Below are 20966 nucleotides of genomic sequence, written 5' to 3'. Positions count from 1 at the left end.
AAGCTGGACCGGGACGGAGAGGAATGTGGAGGAGGGCTTTGCCCCCCACTGCCTTGAGACAGAGCACAGAGCTCTGCAAAGGGGAATTTGAATCCCCTGAGGAAGGGACTTTCACGAAGATGCCCCTGCATTTCGTGATATACCTGTGGTGACGCGAGTCTGGTCCCTGCTGGCAGCCCACAGGTGAGGCCTTCGCTTGGACGGAAGGAGAGCCGAGGGGCTTGGAGACCCCCTTGTGTGTATTGAACAGAGATCCAGCTACAACAATCCAGTTACTGCTGCATGCATGAGATGGGGAGACCTGCTGCCTTAGAAGAGATTCCTGCTTTGAGATTGGAAGGGATCTGTCCTTCTTTCCCTCCTGGACTTTTATTTGGAGGGGAGAAGAGATCTGATCCATTGTAAATACTATATGTCATGGTAGAGATAGTTGTGATCGTGTGTATAATGTGTTATAGTATTTATTTGTACAGTCATTGTAATATATTCTCTTTCCCCCATTCTGAGTCTGGTGTGTTTTTGTCTGGAAAACCCATCTCACATTAGGTTGAGATGTGGGAGGGGGAATGGAGCTAGGGAATTAGGATTTTGGGGCTATCTCAAACCATGACAGACACAAGCAGTATTATTACCTCAAGGTCAGTGTGATGAGACTGTTCTTTCTGTAAGGCGGGGAGGTTGTGACAGTGCAAGAAAGATCTCAGCACACAGTTCTGCATCCACTGAGATTAGCTGCCTTTTTTAACAAGTCAGTGCCCTGTCTTCTAAAGCAATACAAAAAGCTTAGCATTGAAAAAGTACATTTCACATAGAAAAGTAACTATGGTCAGTTGCTTTTACACCTCTAAAAAGCCAGGAAATACTAGTAGCATTCAAATATCTAATTTACCAACAAATATTTAATCAATTAATCATTAGATATCTATTTAATCTATTTAGTGGTTCCTGGAACCTCCTAGCAACATGAGAAAATCAACCTACACATTTATCTTCACCTAGAAAGTAAAATGCACTGTTTTGTACTCCGCTCTTCACCTTGAGGGGACTCAAGTTAAATACTGCACTGTATAATATTATCTAATTTATGTAATCTAGATGATATTCTATTCTGAAGATATACTGAAGCCAAGTAGTCTAAATCACATATTAAGCTGTATAACAAACAATAGAAATTACTGTTAAAGCATTAATATTCAATAATCCTGAAATACCTTCTGTTAAATGACTGAAGCCTCACTAAATCTTCATTAGCATAAAAGAATCACTCCTGCAGGGGAAAAAAAACAAAGCCCACAGCACACGCACACACACACACACACACACACACACATATATACATATACACACACACACACATACATACATACACATATAAATTATATACCTCCCCAAGAGCTTCATAGCGCTTTTGGTTCCATCTATGCAAATCTTCACGATAATTAAACACGAATGGCTCCCCAGTTTTTATGTGTCTTAATTGTCCTTCTGTAAAAGAAACAAAATCATTACATTTAGTATACTTCTTCATTAAAAGCAGGACACATTTCATTGCTGAAAATTTTAAAAGAAGTCTACATCTAAAAACTGGGCTATTATGAATTTCTCCACATTTTTGGTTATAGGATTTTTGAAGGAAAACAATTGTATCCTAAAAACAAAATGCATTTCCCTTGTATGGTATATATTGCTAGATACAGCTAAACAGAAATTATGACAGTGAAATGACACACATATATCAAATGCAAAACTGCTTTGCAAGAAATATTTATGTCTCAACTGCTACGGATTAACAGTGAAATGTAAACACTAGCAGTTAATATTTGATCTGCAGTACTAATTAGGTGATCAAATTGTAGCTACAAATACACTATTTCAAAACCAACTCCGTTATGAAGAAATTTGACTACAAAAGGGCTGGAAGTTGAAAGTAAAGGAAACGTTTATTTTCAAGCTTGACAACTTTCTAAAGTAAACTGAAAAAACATGTCCACAGTTAGGGTAAACAACTCCTAGGCACAGTGAAATCAAGTAAGAGCTTCTAGATTCAGGGTACACTGAGACTACAACAGCAGAATGAAGCAGAGTGCTTGATCAGAGCAAAACCCCATGCTATTCTTACATTCCAGTGTAACTTCCCAGAGTTGGTCTTTTTTATAGTCAAAGTTAATAGCTCACACAACCACTGATGAAGACATAGACTGTGTTAAAACAACAATGAAAAGGCAACCATGAGGCAGCAAACTGAGGAAAAGAGAGATCTTACCCGTAATGTTTCACCTTATCAGACAAAACACAGATTATTATCTCAGATCATAATAAAATTGCAGTTCATCAGAGAAATATTAAAAACAGGGATAGGTAAAAGTAAACTCCTTTGAACACTGAAATGTCTGCAAGATGAAGCTAAGGTTTCTCAGTAATGTTTCCTCTTGAATAGAGAAAAGTTGCTTAGTTCACATCCTTTCAGAACGTTTACACTTTGATTTTGATGTTTTGAGTAAAATATTTAAGATCTGATATGTATAATAGTTATGCTTATCTGCTGATCTAACTTTTTTCCCAGATCTGCTTTACCTCACATACTAGACACCGAGTAAGTATTTCTTCACAGCTTCCTGTCCCTGTGTCAGGTCCAAATATCCTTCTTCTCATATTTTCATCATAACTTTACTTTCAGCTGTTCCTTCTCAGTTAGTTACTCTTCAAATACGCCATTCAATAGTACATGAATTGCCTCTCTCAGCAAATAAAGTGGAACAACTATCTGGGATATTTTTTCTTTGGCTTTCTGGAACCCTGGTCTTCTTCAGATTTAAATAATCTGATAAAAATCTTCTGTACTTTTCCATCATAAAAAGAAGCATGATTATGACATAAGAGTACATGACTGAATATTTGAATTAAACGTATAAAGGCAAAATTAAGACCTTTGCTGACCTGTAGCATATATAACAGGTTTTCCTCTATTCTATGGAAATCACTCAGGCTGTGAGGTTAGTGATGAAACATTCAGTAACATAATTCATTCCCCAAAATTCAAATTTCATCCCTCTTTATGAACCACATATGAACCACTAATTCTGAAGTCAGTAAGAAAGACAGTAGACACTGTGCAGATCTAAAAATAAGGAGCTGAAAAGTGACAGAGCTGAACCTCTTCCATCAAAGAAAGAGCATCACTTTCATGACACTTTTAGTCTCTAAGTACGCTCCTGTGAAAGCCATCAGGGTATTAAAAAGCTAAGTGTTGCATAAATGACTATCATTTAAAGGAAAGCGCTTTTTTTTTTTCTTTGAAAGTGGAAGATGTAAGGCAGATTTAGAAACTAAAGTTCCTCTGTTCACAGAACAGGCACTGAAAAGAAGTAGAATTGTAAACATTCCCACTTGTCCTACGGGTTTTAAACAATCTTGAAAGAGCCATTTTCCGGAGTCTAGTTTTACTTTAGCTTAGGATTTTAAAATGCGTACACTGGAAATTATAAACACTAGTAATTCATTTAACACACAGATTGAGCTAGCTGGAAGTACTTGTAATCATCACACACTTGGCTGCAATGCAAAATCATGACCACACCAGAAGAGACAGTCCATCCTTCCATCAATATAAGTAGGCATTTTTCTATTGATATTAATGAAATAGCCAGGACAAATTATTGTCTTAATAACAACTTCGTATCCATAAAAATAAATAAAACATTTCTTAAATGAGTGACCATTCTTTAATTTTGCTTTTTAAATGCTGATGCTATGTGAATTACTTTCAGAATTTTTGTATCAACACTTCTGTAACAGAATACAGAAAGTCATAAAGTAGGTACAGTACAAATCTACAACACTGTATAAAATGATGGATTTTTGTGATAATTTTATGAAATAAAAATTTAGTACTTAGCTAGATTTACAAGTCTATCAGACCTAAAGTTTAAAATTTTATTCTTAACAGAAAAGTGTGAAATTCTAATAGAGACTTATAAGGTAAAATTCAAGTTCTGATAACCTCTCAACATTATTCTAAGTATAATCTTTACAAAGTATATATGACTTACTTTCATTAAAAATGTACTCAAATCCTTCCAGAGTATCAGGAAATTCAAGTGGTGGCTCATCTTTTTTCATCAGTTCATCCAAGTCTATTCTAGACAATAAATCTAAAAAAGGAAAAAAATTATATAATGCATGCTATGCTTCTTTTGTTTCACTATCAACACTGACAAAATGTGTTTCTTCAGATTTGTAGAAGGGCAGAACAATATTCCAATATTACTTAACATAGGACACTGATATGGGAAATCCTGCTCCCGATTCAGAAGCTGAACCTCATTGGCAGTATATGTCATTATTTATTTATTTATTTATTTACCCACCTATCTATTTCTGATGTTGATCAAAAATGTTTAGAGACATAAAAGTCACCAAAGATATAGTGATTTGTTTCAATGATTCATTACCTCAACGTTAGAAATCTCTGGTATGCATGTACATAAATTCATAAACCCATATAATCATAAAATCATACCTCATTTATGTTTTAACCTAAACTTATCTAGCTTTAATATGAAACCATTGATACAGTTCTGTTTGCCTTCTTGAGGAGGTCAGATTATCTGATGTACACCATCTCATGGGCATTTACCAGCTGTGTGACCATACCAGTTCTTATCCCTTCCTCTGATACCCAAATAGACTATTATATCTGAATACTTCTCTCAACCACCCTCCTTAAATAGCTCTCAAGGCAGAGAAAACTCTCATCCATGTCATTGTAAGCCATGACATACACATCCTTTTCAGATCAGGATTGTATAATCTAGTTCAGCCTGCAGTCACTAATGCAAGAACACTAAAGTAATCATAATCTACATTCTTTACCCTAGAATTAAGGATTTTCATTTAATCACAGGTAAGCATAGTAGGACATGTTTTGCTCATGTCACTACCAAGCAATTACTGCATACACACATAATAGTGTACAATCATCTCTCCTCACTGCTTATCACCCACACAGCCCAGCGCTACCCTACCTGACTTTCTGATCAATAATCAAAAAATCATTAAGAAACAATTCTGCAGGATCCCACCAAAATATAGTTTCCTACTTCCCCGTAGATGAATTTGAAGACCACACACATTCTGTTCAGGAGTGCTACACTGGCTTTGAACCATTACTGTTTCATAAATCAAGATACCGTGTATTACCAAGAAAATGCATTAAGTATTTCAAGTATACTGAGTTATTATCTTTACCATCCAAAGCTGTAGTTCAAAGAAAAGAAAACAGTTTGAAAAGGTTCATTTTCTTTAAGTTTGGTTTGGCATTAACTGTTTCCACCCTTTCATTAATTAAAATAATTATTTTTGTAGGTTAGCACCATTATTTTTGCTTAGTCTTATTGTTCGTAGGTTACCCACATTATCTAAGCTTAATATTAATACCTTCAGCCCTTTGAAATTTCTATTGTTCAAAATGTTTGAAGTGTACTGAAAATTGTCTTCGATATTCTTGAAGTTCCTTGACCTTCTCTTTTTATAACTCTTCCAGTTCACCTAACAGTCATTCCAGTGTCCATATGATTATCTCCAGCTCTTTCTTCTGCAAGTGATTTCAGTGGGCAAAGCTGGAGGACCAAAGGCCATCTGGTATGGCCGCTGGAATTCAACATCTCTCCAAAAAATATTATGCTGTCTGAGCATCTCTGTGGTATCTAAATGTCCATATAACATCAGATGTTGACTGCATGATTTCTAAATCTGTCTATCTCCACCATAGCTCACTTTTACATCACATCTATTTAACAGTAAGTCCCATGAAATTCAATTTACATAAGCAATCATATGTTTGTTCTCATGCATTGTCCTTTGAAAGTTCTGTGGGGGAACTGCTTTGGTTCTCAACCAAATGATAGGAGAAAGAAAATAATTTTGTCAAAGAAGTCTTTCACAACAGGATGTAAAAAGCATGTCCTTTCTTCTTCTGTACTTTCACAGTATCAAGGCAGCAAATAGACTTTCTCTCCTTGGTGAAGAGAATCCTGTCACACCACACCCCTAGAATTTAGTTTCACTGAAGTTTTCATGTCTTCTTACTGTGACTTTATTTGGAAATGTGTTTACACAGAAGTGTCACTTACTATATAATAAAATAGCCATCTCCTGAGTAGCAAGGACAATAGTATATGAAAGCTTATCTGCAGTATGCACAGCTTGTCATGATTTACAGCTTCCATCAGAGTCACTGAGGAAGACTGCACTTGGTCTGTCCTGCAACCACTGACACAGTCACTTTCTTCCTATGCAACTTTTCAATTAGCTAAAGTGTTCTAACAACTTCGAGATACTTTCAAGATCTGATCCACCACTCTCACTTAAGATCTTAGACTTTACAACTCAATTTGAGACAGTTCAACAGAGCTGAAAATTGAGTGATCTGCAGGAGACCTTCACAGCTCAATGGGAGATCACTGGATCACATCAATTACACTAATCCTTAATGAAGATCAAATCAATGACAAGTATAAAATGGGAGTTTTACTTTTTCAAACATGAACTATAACTTCCTCGAAATATACTAATCTGACCGAATTAGTACAAGGTTTTATAAAAGTTCTACATAGGTTTTCATCAAACATTTCATAAAAACGCAGCAAGTGAAGAAACATCATTTATCATCACACAGAATATAAATTTCTAATAATGCTTTGGCAGAAATCCAGGATGAACACTAGAGTTGCAAACTATATTCTTTTTTCTCCTTTGAAAGATGATTTAGAGTCCGAATGTGTGATGTAAGCACTTCAAACTCAATGTTTGGTTAGCTTACTTGAAGGTCTAACCAACTCCATGGTACTTCCGAAATCGAAAACCACTATTTAAATTATCATTTATGTAAGTTTTTTTTCCCCTAAGTCACTTAGGTCCATTTATTTTTTAAAACATAAAATACAAAGGGAAGTGTATAAAACCAATATGGAAATCAATGTCCTGAGAACCTTTTTGCTGTTAACATTCCAGTCCAAGAGACTTTTAAAAGCTGTAATATGATTGTATAACTATAAAACAAAAGCGTCATATAAATTAAATGAAAACTCCCAAAACCTAAGAACACAAAAGCACCAGACAACTTTCTCAAAGGATAATCATGTAAATTTAAAAAATTAATGGATATTGTATTCTGTTAACTCCTTACAATTATATTTTATATCATCTTATGAAAATACTGATAATGGACATACCATTAGACGATAAGCATTAGCACACGTGGACTAATAGTCTCTTCCAGTACTGTAATTCCCAAGCTGTAACCCATATCTATAACAAATTATTTTCCTTTCCTTAATAATCATTTCTGAAATGTCAATATATGTAAAAAAGAGATTCATACCCTTTAATGCAGTGGTCTTCTCTTTTTCATCCGGGCCTCCTTGCTGGAGCTGAGCCATCACTACCCAAACTGTCAACAGACTTAAAATACTGAAGTAAATGCAGTTAATCCTCAAAGGACAATCTGAAAAAGAACAAGATTTGGATATTAAATTTACTGAGTGCTCCTTTAACAGATCTCATCCTCTACTGTTTACACCACAAAAACCCCCAGAATTTGCTCTGAAAGCAAAAATCTGTCAGAGTATTATAAACCCCAGGTTTGGTCAAAGATTCAAGTTCACAAGAATGAACGATAACCTCTCCCTAATCCTAAAGGTACTTCTACCTAATCAATATATCTTTCTTTGTGATTCTAATGTAGCGTCAATGAAGGAGAAGTCTCTAGAGAAGCACAACACTTTTAAGTCCAAAGCAGAAGATACAAGAAAAACCAAAACATAATCAATAGAACTTTCACAATCTTTACAGATTTTCTTCATCAATTAACTCCACTTTGATGTTCTTACTGTACTATATGGTTTTGTTTTAGTAAAACTAGATGAAGCACACAGTTTTAAACCACTGCAATTTCTACAATACTTCATTGGTATTGGTATCGAAAATCAGGATTGAAATGTATAGAGCTATAGAACAAACTTAAGTGTATTCAAGATAAGAATTTACATACAAAATCTGATTCTAAATTTCTCCTGTCACACAGAGGGCAACCCAGACATTCAAATCCATAGTCTCTTTCATCTCGAAACTGACACCAAGGGAGTGAACTACCACATCATAATTACTGCTTTTCCCTTCTCAATAAAAAGACCTCTGTGCACTGAATTCTTTTTCCCTTCATCTTTTTTTTGGTTCTTTATCTGTCAGTCATTACCAATTTGTTTTATTCTTCTTCCCCATATTCTTTTCATAGATTAGCTTGCATGAACTCTATCTCTGCAGCAATTTGCCAAAAAAAAGAGTAGTAGCATTCACCAACTCTGCTACTGGCTTCCTAATACCTGTAAGAAAGAACCCCAAAATGGTGTCTTTAAAGTAACAGCAGTTCACTGTAAGGAGAGTAGAAAAAAAAATAAATTTAGCATAATAAAGACTATTTTTCTACCATCTTTAGAGAAAACCTGTTACATTAAAAACTTTATTGTAGATTAAGGAATAATATAGCAATTTAAGAGGGTGATATATATTAACTAAGGAGACGATTTGAGAGTTCTTTTGGTTTGGGTTTTTTTTAAACTTGGGGGCCTAGAAAGTCCAATAGTCAACTGATTTTACAAGTTAGAACTATGGCAGACTTTGACATCTTCCTTTGTAGAAGGCTGTTCAGACTAGGCTGATGGGAAATGGCAGTATATTACTAAAGCCTTTTAAAGACACAACTCTATAAGGAAAGGCCTGTTTAGACTGTGTACTTTGCAAATTATGACAGCACTTAACATGATTTAGTTAAAATGTTCATCTTTTGGCTAAGGTTTTAATCATGTTAGCGCTCATTACAAAGGCAATCACAAAAATAACAGCAAAACCACTGAGATTTTATTGCACATTTTCTAACATACAATGTTGTCAATATAAATATTAAAATGACTCGAATGTTAATTCACAGTGGATGGTATTGAACACTATTCTCAGATGCTTCCAAACAGTCCACTGACAAAAGATTACCAAATACAAAATCATGTCCATCGTGTTTGTACATTTGCAGCACAAACCCCTGTACGTTCCAGTAAATCATACAGAAAAGAAACTGATTTCAGTTAAAATTACTAGAAGTGCTAGGAAATGACACTGACAGTGTTTTGTGACAGTCTAGATTACAATTATTCTAGTAATAGAAATTGTGTGGTTCTCCCTACACAACATTTGAAAATTCATTATTTGGTATACGTAACTTAATGCAGTTAAAATACATACAGGTGCTCAAAGATTTGATGTTACCCAAAGGAAGAAACACAAAATCTATCTGAACAGATTTACCTTGGAAAATTAGACTCCATTCCCTAATCAGATAAATCAACGCAGAGACCAGGAATCCTTGGCATTCTTGTCTCTACCATGATACCCTTCTTCTTCCTTTAACAGAGGAAGACTCTGCCACTGAGTAGATAACTGAACAGCTGATTTTAGCTTTGAGAGGGAGAATTTACAGTTCTTTTTGACAAAGTAAAAAAACTGTTACTTAGTATCATAATGAGGATGGAATTAGCATACAGTATGTTATGCATAGTTTCTGTGAACACAGTGGTTTTTTTAATCCCTCACTGATATTTGTTTAAATGACAAACAGAAGAAATTAGATGAGAGGGTTGGAATTTTATTCTTTGACAGAGAGGTGCCAAATCCTCTATAGTCTGACGGTACAAAAACTAACAGTGGGAAAATCATAAAGCTCTCTGAATGGCTGCATATAGGCAAATGCAGGAACTGTAGTTTATTCTAGGCATCAATTTCTACCCCCAGTGATCTTCAACTGCATATATTGACCATTCTGCGTAATTCCCAAATTCCATCATCAAGTTTCTTATAATAAATACTGACTTTAAATGTGTTATTCTGTACAATTACTTAGATAATTCTTTTAAAAACATCTTTGTGTGATTTATTTTGCATTAGCTACACATAGCAAGCATACTTCCTAAAACACAAATTACTATTTCACCTGAAGAAATACTTACAGTAAATAAGTTCATGTATATTTATTTGTATATAACTTGCTTATAAAAACCATCTTATACATATTCTGTACCTCTTTAACTCTGTCCCCAAGAATATTTAAAATTATTTGACAGCAGAAATATTCTGGTTTCATGGTTTCACATGAGAGAACAAGGCTGTACTTTCATTATATCCTTATTTATGCAACTACAAAAGCGGTGGATTCACAAATAAATGGTCATTAAATTAATTTAAAAAAAAAAGCCCCTCTTCCCATCAATAACTAAACACAACACTTTTGCACACATAAGGGAATATACACATATATTTCATGTTCTTGCCTGTAAATTGATAATAGAACAGAACTTGTGATGGTATAACAGTCCTATTTTTCAAATCCAACTAGACACCATATCATATACCATATATATGCCATGCATACACAGATTTCAACACACTTCAATTATTCTTCATTATACAAATGCAGACAGAAATGTAATAAAAAATGTAGTATATGATTTTGCTCTAAATTAGCATTATCTGAAATTAGGTCAATATTACCAATGTTCCAAATAAAGGCCATAAATAACTGTAATGCTAACACCACCAAGAGTGCACCATAAAAAGAAAGCACACAAGTATTTTCAAACAGCACAAGTCTTTCAAGCTTATCTGGATACAATCTGAAGAAGTGTTATTGGAATGCTTCTTTGTATTGCACTGCTTTATTAGAACACAGCTGAATTAAGAGTCTTGCTCTTTGTAAACTGACAATCCAAGCAAGCTAGGAACAATTATGGGTTAGATTTGTGCAATGTGCCTGATGACTAAGACCCAGGTTTTCTTCAAAGAGATGTCCCTTCTCTGTATTGGTTCAACAGAGTAAAAAACCATAATTTAATCTTAGCAGTATTTTCTAATTAAATTTTATCTTTTCCTGCTTTTAGGGCACTACAGATGGCACCAGTAACAACTGTGTCAATTAAGGTTTTCTCTCACTTAAAAGGTTGTATTTTCAAGTGCTTATAGGTTTGCTGAACTTCAGCTCTAAAAGCCAATTATTACCAGTCTGCTTTAGACTAAATTGTTTTGAAAAGGTTCAGCTAAAATGTCTAACTCTTTTATAAAAAGAAGGTTCAGAGACAGTACCTTGTGCTCAATTCTGATGTTAATGAGCAGCTATAGCATTTCCATGTTGCAGAGATCAGAAATATAGGATCAGAGGACCAGCTTAGCAGCGTGTGTGCCTCTTGCCGTTACCCTTAACGCCCGCCCAGATCTGCTGAAGTTAAAATGGCTTTTCTCACACATTTAATATAGACTTACTAAGTAAGACTCATCAGAATTTCCAGAAAATTTACCTAATTGCCTAGACCATGCTCAGTACAGCTGCAAAAGGCAGAGGGAAGATGCACAGGAGGGGAATAATAAATGCTAGAAGAGCATGATCTGTAACCACTTGGAATACACAGAAACTGGACACGATCCCAAAGTTCCCATATCTTGCTAGATCTTTGCATTCTACTAAATGGTGGTGGAAGTGGTTGATAAAGTACATGACTGCAGTCTACACTAAAGGTTGTTTTATTTACACAGCAACTACCTTCCAATGTTATTTACCCCAAAAGTTCAAATAGCAGAGGAGTTATATGCATTAGCGATATGTGCCAGCAACTCAGTTATTTACAGTTATTATAAGGCAGAGTCAACACAATTCCACACAGTGAAATTTTAATTGTTTCAGTTTAATTTCCTTGAAATGTTGGAAATGACCTTCATAAACCCACTCACGTATACACAAGCAAATAAAAATGTCAAAATAATAGAAAAAGAGGCAGCAGAACCTCAACACAGCCTCTGTGAAATTTGAAATATGACATATCAACCAAATACAAGGTTCAAAATGGTCATCAAGAATTCTTCCGCAGTAGCTACAGGTTTGAATATTCCTGCTGTTCTTCTCTGGGATAGAGTTAGTTTTCTTCATAGTAGCTTGTATGGGGCTAAGGTTTGGATTTGTACTGAAAACAGCATCAGTAACACTGCTGAACAGCATTCACACAGCATCAAGGCTTTTTGTGTTTCACATACTGCCCTGCCAGCCAGCAGGCTGGGGAAGCACAAGAAGGTGGGAAGGGACACATCCAGGACAGCTGAACTATATGACATCACACAAAGCAATAAAAACTTGGAAAAGAAGAAACGGAGGACATGCAAATTGGTGGGTTTTGTCTTCCCAAGTTGCCATTACACATGATGAAGCTGTGCTTTCATGGAGAGGGCTGAATATCTGCAATTCCTTATTTTGCTTTGCTTGTGTGCACAGCTTTTGCTTTTCTTATAAAGCTGTCTTTATCTCAACCCACAAGCTTTCTCACTTTTACCCTCTAGTTCTTTCTCCAATCCCACTGTGTGGAGAGTGAGGTAAGTGGCTGCGGGAAGGACCTGACTGCCTACATTGGCTAATCCATAACAACACATAATACAATACTTTCTTAAATATGTATGGAGGACCCTACTTCTGCTGAGGCAGATGGATAGTTATCTAATGAATCAGGCCATCAACTCCGGGGACACAAAAAGACATCCTGCAATGAAAGCAGGAGAATGCTGCCCAGAGAATTCTGTTCAAAGAAGGAATTTGCAGGTGAATATTACCCAACCCCTAAAAAATAAAATGTTTTCAGATAACCTCTTTTTGTGTATTTCTCATTTGCTAGGCATTCAGCTCAACTGATTTCCTTCAATGCTCAGAACTATGGACCACTGGATTCCTGTTTTAAGAACTCTGAAGAAATTCCCTAGCTTTCCCAATCTCACCACTCAATGTACGTACACTGAAGAGCAGGACATTTATTTCAAGATGCCTTCACCTCTAAAAGGCCAAAAAGAATCCTTTATAAACAGAAGATACTAGGGAAAATACAAGGAATTAATGTTTATGGAGAACTAACACCCTGCAATTGAAGCCTCAGGAAAAACCCATCTAACATGTAATAGCGCTATATTCAGTGGACTATTTACTTTCCATTAGTGCATGGTGTTATATCTCAGCTAACGAGCACAAAAAGAAATGTCGAAGCAATAAAATCATTCAGAAAACACTGGTGTGAAATGCTCTTTAATTACAGAGTCAGATTTTCCTGTCAGTCTACGTTACAAGGATAAGTCACGAGGACTTAGTACAATATTACTTCTTAACATAAGTGAAATTTCCCCGTGACAGTTTATAAGAAAACTTGATTTGGATAAAATGAAGATGGTTGCAATAGACTGGCTGGTTTCAATAGGATTTTGACTTGAAAGATGGAGTGGAAAAGACCTATTCTCACTAACCTCATCTGTGTACATATTAAGCAGTTACAGGACAAAGACAGAATTTCTACTCTTTTTTTAACATCATCTTCTCTTAAGCAAACCCCTGAGTCAGCTGTGAGAGAAAAATGCCCCTGAACACAGAAGACTATTTAAAAGAGTCTTCTCTTAGGAGAAACACCAAAGTAATTTTCCAGAGAGTCGAGAGAGAGAGAGAGAGAGAGAGAGAGAGAGAGAGAGAGAGAGAGAGAACTGTCTGCTTAATTGAAGATTCCTGGAAAGAACACATACATATCAGCTGGAAATGTAGCAAACCCAGGTCTGTAGCCCAGATCCTCACACACAGTAAGGTATTTCTGATTCTACTCAGACTCCGTGCTGAGTAGGTGCACAAAAAGAGACTAAAGAAAGGTAAGAGGTGCACTCAAGTCTCTACAACACACCTGTTTCCTCCAACACCTTCCAGAATGTGCACATGCAAATAAATATCACCACCCCACTTGACTACTCTGCATCTAATGCAGATAACTGCAGATGACACAAAAATATACAGAACAGATGGATGCTATGAAAAACTGAATCACACACAACTGAAAAGAGCATCCAGAGCTACTAGTTCATCATCTAGATACCTTATTTCAGAATCAGACTAAAATACCCCAAATTCCCATAGTATACATACCTCTTCTTTGCAGTCATGTCTGCCTCAAGAAATCCCCCTCACAGCTCTGCCCACAGCTTTTCTTGGTGTAGAACACCTGCTTCATCAATTTTTGTAATTTCTCACAGCTTTACTAATACACTATCTCAAGTGTCTTTGCTCTGCCCTCTGCCTGAGGCAGAACCTGCTATCTGGCCAGCTGAACCGAGGACTGCTTCACTTCAGCTATCTGGCAAGCAAAGCAAATAGCCCTGTGAAACACATGCAGTCCATAGATTTGCTTCTACTGCATCGTCATAAAGCAGTACAACATTATAATATATATATATATAAAAACAATGTGAATAATATAAACATATTATTCATTTTAGCTCAGTATTTAAATAAACATGATATTAAAATTCTCACTGCATCACACTTGCATTTTTAATTTTTTTTCCACATAAGTAGATATTTTTTCTTTTACAAAACAATAAAAAGAACAAAGATAAAAAAGTAACACAAGTAAATTTCATTTTCCTTACTGGTTCCCCTTTAAAAACTGAAAATCCAATATTTATATAAAAATATTCCATTAAGTGCCTGCCAGTAATTGTAATCACACTGCTTCACACAGTTTTGCTACTGCCAAATCTACAACCTTGCTATCTCCGCCCAGAGCCAACACTGCCAAGCAGCTCTAACCACACCAGCCTAGGCTGAAAAAGAGCTCTAGAAATTACCTTGTCTCCAACCTCCCCTTGGATCCTATTTCATTAGGTTTTAACAAGGCCTTACATCAGGTAAGCTAAGGTGCTGCCAAGATGAGCCTTCAATACTTCAGTGAGGAAGATTCCAGCATGCTTTTGAGGAACTTACTCCAATGTTTAGTTCCTTTTTCTAATACTGAGATGAAATTTCTTCTGTCACTATGCATCCTTCTGAAGAGAAAAAAACTTCTTCTTCATAGCTACCTTCTACGTACTGGATGTTTAATTTCTCCAAGCCTTCTCTCCTTTGAGGTGCTGGAGCATGTCCAAAGAAAGGTAATGAAGCTGGTGAAGGGCCTGGAGTACAAGTCTTATGAGGATTAGCTGAGGGAGCTGAGAGTGCTTAGCTTGAAGAAAAGGCTCATGGGGGATCTTATTGCTGTCTGTAGCAGGGTGGGTGTTTATTTTGCCAAACTCTTTTATGAAGCTTTAAATAAACACCTGAAGAAAAGTACAAAGATCAGTGTTTACAGAGCCATAGTGCTGTCTACTCTCTTATACGGATCCGAATCATGGGTCATCTACCGCCACCACCTGCGACTCCTAGAACGCCTCCATCAACGCTGCCTCTGTACAATCCTAAACATCCACTGGTCAGATTATGTGACCAATACATCTGTTCTAGAACAAGCAGCAGTCACAAGTATTGAGGTCATGTTGCTGAGAACACAGCTGTGTTGGGTAGGACACATCTCCAGGATGAAGGACCACCGCCTCCCTAAGATCTTGCTTTATGGTGAACTTGCCACCGGTTGCCGCAAGAGAGGAGCCCCAAAGAGAAGATACAGGGACTCCCTGAAACAACATCTCAGCCTTGGCCATATTGATCATCATAACTGGTCTACTCTGGCCTCCAATCGGGAGGCCTGGAGACACACCATCTATAACGCTGCTGATGCCTTTGAGAACGCACACAGGATCACTCTCGAGGAGAAAAGACAATGCAGAAAGAATCGTGTCTTGCAGAATATACCACCTAAGTAGTCTTTCTGCTGTGCCTTCTGCAACCAGACATGCCTGTCTCGTACTGGCCTTTTCAGCCACCAACCCGCTTGTGACAAACATGGGTAGAGACCTTCCCAAATCTTCGTTCGCATAGCCCAGTCATGATGATGATGAGCAGGGTGGGGGTTGGTCTTTTCTCCCAAATAACATGAGAAAATTACCTCAGGTTGCACAACGGGAGGTTTAAATTGCATATCAGAAAAATTTCTTCACTGAAAGGGTTGTCAAGCATTGGAACAGAGTGCCCACGGTAGTGTTGGAATCACCATCCCTGGAGGTATTTAAAGGATGTGTAGATGTGGCATTTAGAAACATGGTTTAGAGGTAGACTTGGCAATGCTGGGTTAGCAGTTGAGCTCTATTACCTTGAGAGGTCTAACCTAAACAGTTCTATGATTCCAATACAAACTTCCTTGAACCTTTTTCCAGATATTGTTAGTTGTATGTTAGTTCTCTAAATACTGATCATCCTTCTAACATACAAATCATCCTGGTGGACACCTTTTCCAATTTTTCAATCTCTCTCTTCAAATCAGGGGACAAATCAGATCTACTGTCCTAGGTAGGCTCTTACAAAATAGGACTCAGTTTGCCTTCATTGCCACAAGGACACAGTGCTGGCACTGTTAAGCTTGCCACCCAACAGCACCCCCAGCTCCTTTTCAGCAGAGCTACAACCCGCCAGGCACACCCCAGTGTGCGCTGCTGTTTGGCAATGATACCATGTCAGTGCACAACTTTACACATATCTTTGTTAAGCCTTAGGTACTTCCTCCTGGCCTAGTCTTCCACCCTTCATGACAGATTACCACTGTGCACAAATACAGATGATAACTATGACAATGAATCTGGCAGTTTAATTTGCACCTGTGATTTGAACTCCATAAGAAAAAACTCTGGAACAACTGTTCTCTTTTTATTCTCAAGCCTTTTGCCATATGCAGTTCCAGCTTTTACCTGCCATGCTATTAAAGCAAAGTCCTTGAAAAAAATTAAATTCTACCTGTTTCATGAACTACTTCAACAAGGCTGAACAGATGTTTCTATGGGGTTAGTTTAGCCTCAAGCCTAAACACTCTGTCCTAGCAGTAACCACTCAAAGGCAGGGGGCTAAGGAAACTTCAATCATTCTAAACCAACCTTGTAAAATTCTTTGTCCATTTTGTTGAAAATATCGAATTTCCTACCAGTTTGAATGAATCCCTACTAAAGAAGAGAATTGTCTTAAATTTTTGTAGGTGCAGAATGTGTGATGAGAAGAGATCAGCCAACTAACACTAAACTCAAAGGTACAGATAAAAGCAGGAAGAGGAGGAGACTGGAGATGCAACCTAGTTTAACAAAAAACAAAACAAAACAAACAAACAAAAAAACCCCAAAAAACAACAACAACAACAACAACAACAACAACAACAACAACAACAACAACAACAACAACAACCACCCACTGTAAATTCCTGATTTTTCCTTGGAAGGTTCAACATTTCAGGGCAGACAGGCTCACAAAATCAGAATTACGTCCTCTTAAACAGAGGTCTTTTATTTCCTTCAGCTTCCAACCTCTAAGACCACTAACTTGTGTTTAACCTCAACAGTTCTTACAGAAATTCAAGTTATTAAGAGCTAAAGAGTCCATCACTTGCTGTGACAGCCTTAAAGGTTAGTCACTGCCCTTTGTACTTTATGTCCAGTTTGAACTACTTTGGCTTCAGTCACTGGTTATTAGCTATTACTACACTTTTGTATGTTAAGTTTTGACTCTGTATTTCCCTTATGTAGATACCACAGTTAAGCCCTATCTCTTTCTTCTGTAAGCTGTTATTGTTGGGATTGAATCACTCTCTTGTACTGAGACATCATCAGCAATTTTCTCATTTTCTAGGACTTGACTTATCATTCCAAATATTATTTCAAATGAGTAAAAAAAGGACTCCCCTTAAAGCCCCTTTTTATCATTCTTTGGGTTAATGTTTATAAATAATCACTCTCAGAAAATGATGATTAACCATTAAGTCACAGGAACTGGTGGACTCTTCATACATCCTTCAGACTGTGATTAGATGCCCTCTAGGAGAGAACTTTGCTGTTAAAAACAACTTACTGATTTGAATATTGTGGTAGCTAAGAACGAGTAACAGCTACAACAGAGTTTATAGATAAATGAACTGTAATTGCAGGAAAAAGGTACATAATCCACTGAATTATTTTACCTTTATGTCATCTTATGATCAGATAGATGTTTAACCATGAAAAGTCATGTAAACAATATACATATGTACTACGGATTGTCTATCTTAACATTCTTACTTTATGACAACCTCTACAGCAGCTGATCATATTGCTTCCCAAGACAAAAATTACTACAAGAAAAGAAGGGATACATTATACAGCGTACTGCATGGGAAAAATATGAACCAGTATCAGCCCCACTCAGGGTAACAGACTCCTGAAAAACACCTTACAGGCGATACAAACATTTTCTCACAAAACTGACAATTTTCAGCAAAATATGCACTATAATACCATCTCTGAAGTATTATTGTGTATACGAGAATTCTTTTTCTCTGTAATTAAATGAATGCTGTACTGAGCATTATAGTGCCACATAAGCAGTATAAACACAGGACAAAATGAATGTGCAAAGAAAAGTACTATATCAACTACCAAAACCAGTTACAACAAGCAAAAAAAACGTTGCAAGCATCTACACAATAATGTAGCCAGTCCTCCAATTCTTTACATTTTTAACCTACTCCCAGATAAAAGCAGAAGAAACATTTCAGTTTCAGGAGCTTAAAGATGTGACATAATTTGAAATAGCAAAAACCTTTAGTGTTGGAGAAGGACAAAAAAGGAATAGAAAAAAAGTCTTAGATAAACCAAAACGTTCAGACTCACCATGTTTTGTTACTAAGTTCTATTGTACATATGAAGGCTGAAAGCAGATGGAAAGTAATTTCACAAAAAAACAAAACAAAACAAAAAACCCACACAAAACAACAACAAAAATCCAAACCTTGTTAGTAAAAGATCAGCAGTGCTAGACAAAATATATGCTTCCTTGACATAAATGAAGTTTAGCAGACTTTGTACAAATTTGGAAGGTGGCACAAAAAATCTGAAAAGACCTAAAAAAATAAAATAATGGGAAAAGGACAGGAGATAGAACACTGTCCTTGGAGACAAAACTAAAAGAACCCAAAATCTTAAGCAGCATGAACTCAACATGGAAAGTTATTTGAAATTAGGACTCAAGTGCTTTAAAATCAAGACTACTACAGCAGAGAAATACCGCTTTTAAATTTCTGGTAAAATATGTCTGAACCAGTTGGTTTTTTTAACTACTATGAGAATAAGGAAGCTACTAAAAGAAATGGAAAGCAAATACCAAATTAAATTGATACCTAAAAATTACTCAGCCTCAAAATACTCCTTTAATCTAGCAAGAATCAGTTGAAGCAAATATCTCCATTCCAATGAATATACCTTTTCTATTACTGTTTCTGAAATGTCACAAAATATAATTAATATTGTATCAAGCTAATATAGCTTGGAAATGGAAAAATCCAGAATTTAGAACAAAGCAGGAAACATTTCCCAGACTATATATCTAATATAGTGGAATCAGTGAAGAAGATCCTTTCAACTACATCCTAGGCTGCTTTAGGAAAGGTATTGCCTGCAGATTGAGGGGCACGATCCTTCTCTACTCTGCACTGCTGAAACACATCTGAAATGCTGTGCTAGTTCCAGACTCCCCCATACAACACAGACACACTGGGGCGAGACCAGCAAAAGGCTGCAAAGACATTTAAGGGCTTGGAGCATCTGACATTTGAGCAGAGGTTGAGAGAGCTGGGACTATTGATCATGCAGACTCAGGGTATGGTGGTAGGAGTCTTATCATTATATTAAATGCCTGAGGGGAAGAAAGACATTGAGCCAGTCTTCCTATTTCTGTCCAATGATAAGATAACATACAACAGGCACAAACTGGACATCTGAACTTAAGGAAAAACTTCCTTACTCCAAGAGGGGGGTCAAACACTGGAACAGGTCCCAGAGAGGATACAGTCTCTGTCCTTGGAGATACTCAAAACTTACTGAACGTTGCCACAAAGTAATCTGTTGTAGGTAATATTGAGCACTGGTGTTGGACACTTCTAGAGGTCCCTGCCAATCTCAACCACCCCGTCATTCTGTGAAGATAAATCAAACGTACACAACAAATGAATATGCAGAAAGTGTATGTGTATATATTTACACATTAGTTACCTCCCACAATAGCAATGAACAGCTTATAACACAAGATGTGAGAAATCATTATGAGCAGTGTGTGGTTGAGCAAGAATTAAGAGCTCATGGTCTCAGGGGTTTCAGTTTTGTGTTCTTAGGAATTCCTTTCTGATTCAATTTGCATGAAACAGCCAAAATTTATCATCATGAAACTGTCAAAACCATCAGGGCCACAGCCATGACAAATTTGTGAAGGTTGACAACACGTGATATTACTCATTCTATTGACAACTACTCAAAATTTTGAGCATACTTAAACACCTTCAAGCTGGTTAAAATCCCCCTGCAGATGAATAAAATCTTATATAATATGTTTCCATACATGATAGCATACACTTAATATGCGGTCTTCCTTATGCAAAAACACAATACTAAAACAATGCCAAATCAACAGGTATCAAAAAATATCAATATCACTTGTGCACCAAACTCTAGTCTCATAAAAACCAATGTGGAGAAGATAAAGAGGAAACAGGTTACCTTACTCGCTCCTACTTCTCCAAGGTAGTGTCATCTATATCTAAGTTTCTGTCCAGTGTGGTCTTGGCTAAATTCTTAAAAAAAAAAAAAAAAAAAAACCAACAAAAAAACAACCCATGATGAATACTTCACAACCTTCCTAAAGATAAATGCAATTTATTAGCAAAATTGACCCCTGAACCTCATTTAGTGTCCTAGTGGACACCCACACTGTCAGACCTCCTGCCTTTTGCTCAGCTTCCCCCCGTTGCAGTTGACAGCCCTGAGGAATGGAAGGCAAGGAAGGGGAAGACTCCCACATCAAAGCTGATGTTCTCCTCTCTGTGCAAGGGAACCCATTAGAGCACTCTCTCCAGCAACCACAGAGAAACCACATCCCCCAGTATTACTGACAACAAAACAACCCTGGTTGCCATTATGAGTAT

At 36.6% G+C, this 20966-nt stretch overlaps 1 protein-coding gene across 5 annotated transcripts in view; it reads right to left on the bottom strand.

The window, feature by feature from the left end:
• The window catches only part of FAM172A (family with sequence similarity 172 member A), a 267049-nt gene extending 246434 nt beyond the window's left edge, over nucleotides 1-20615 (bottom strand). For 3 of the 5 annotated variants that reach the window (XM_027662902.1, XM_027662901.1, XM_027662905.1), the window contains exons 1-5: nucleotides 20542-20615; nucleotides 19870-19964; nucleotides 7382-7504; nucleotides 4050-4151; nucleotides 1385-1485 (exon numbers count right to left, since the gene is read on the bottom strand). In XM_027662902.1, coding sequence (XP_027518703.1) covers nucleotides 1385-1485; nucleotides 4050-4151; nucleotides 7382-7504; nucleotides 19870-19963 — 420 coding nt within the window. In that variant the 5' untranslated portion in view covers nucleotide 19964; nucleotides 20542-20615. Of the gene's footprint in view, nucleotides 1-1384; nucleotides 1486-4049; nucleotides 4152-7381; nucleotides 7505-9357; nucleotides 9382-19869; nucleotides 19965-20541 lie in introns of those variants that run through there. The other 2 variants (XM_027662904.1, XM_027662903.1) reach the window with 2 other exon arrangements.
• Nucleotides 20616-20966: the final 351 nt, after the last annotated feature.

This window comes from Corapipo altera, unplaced genomic scaffold (genome assembly GCF_003945725.1).
Source record: "Corapipo altera isolate COAL_440 unplaced genomic scaffold, ASM394572v1 61167, whole genome shotgun sequence".
Classification (NCBI taxonomy): Eukaryota; Metazoa; Chordata; class Aves; order Passeriformes; family Pipridae; genus Corapipo; species Corapipo altera.
The sequence above is the reverse complement of the archived record's forward strand: the minus strand, read 5'-3'. Positions and strand labels throughout refer to the sequence as shown.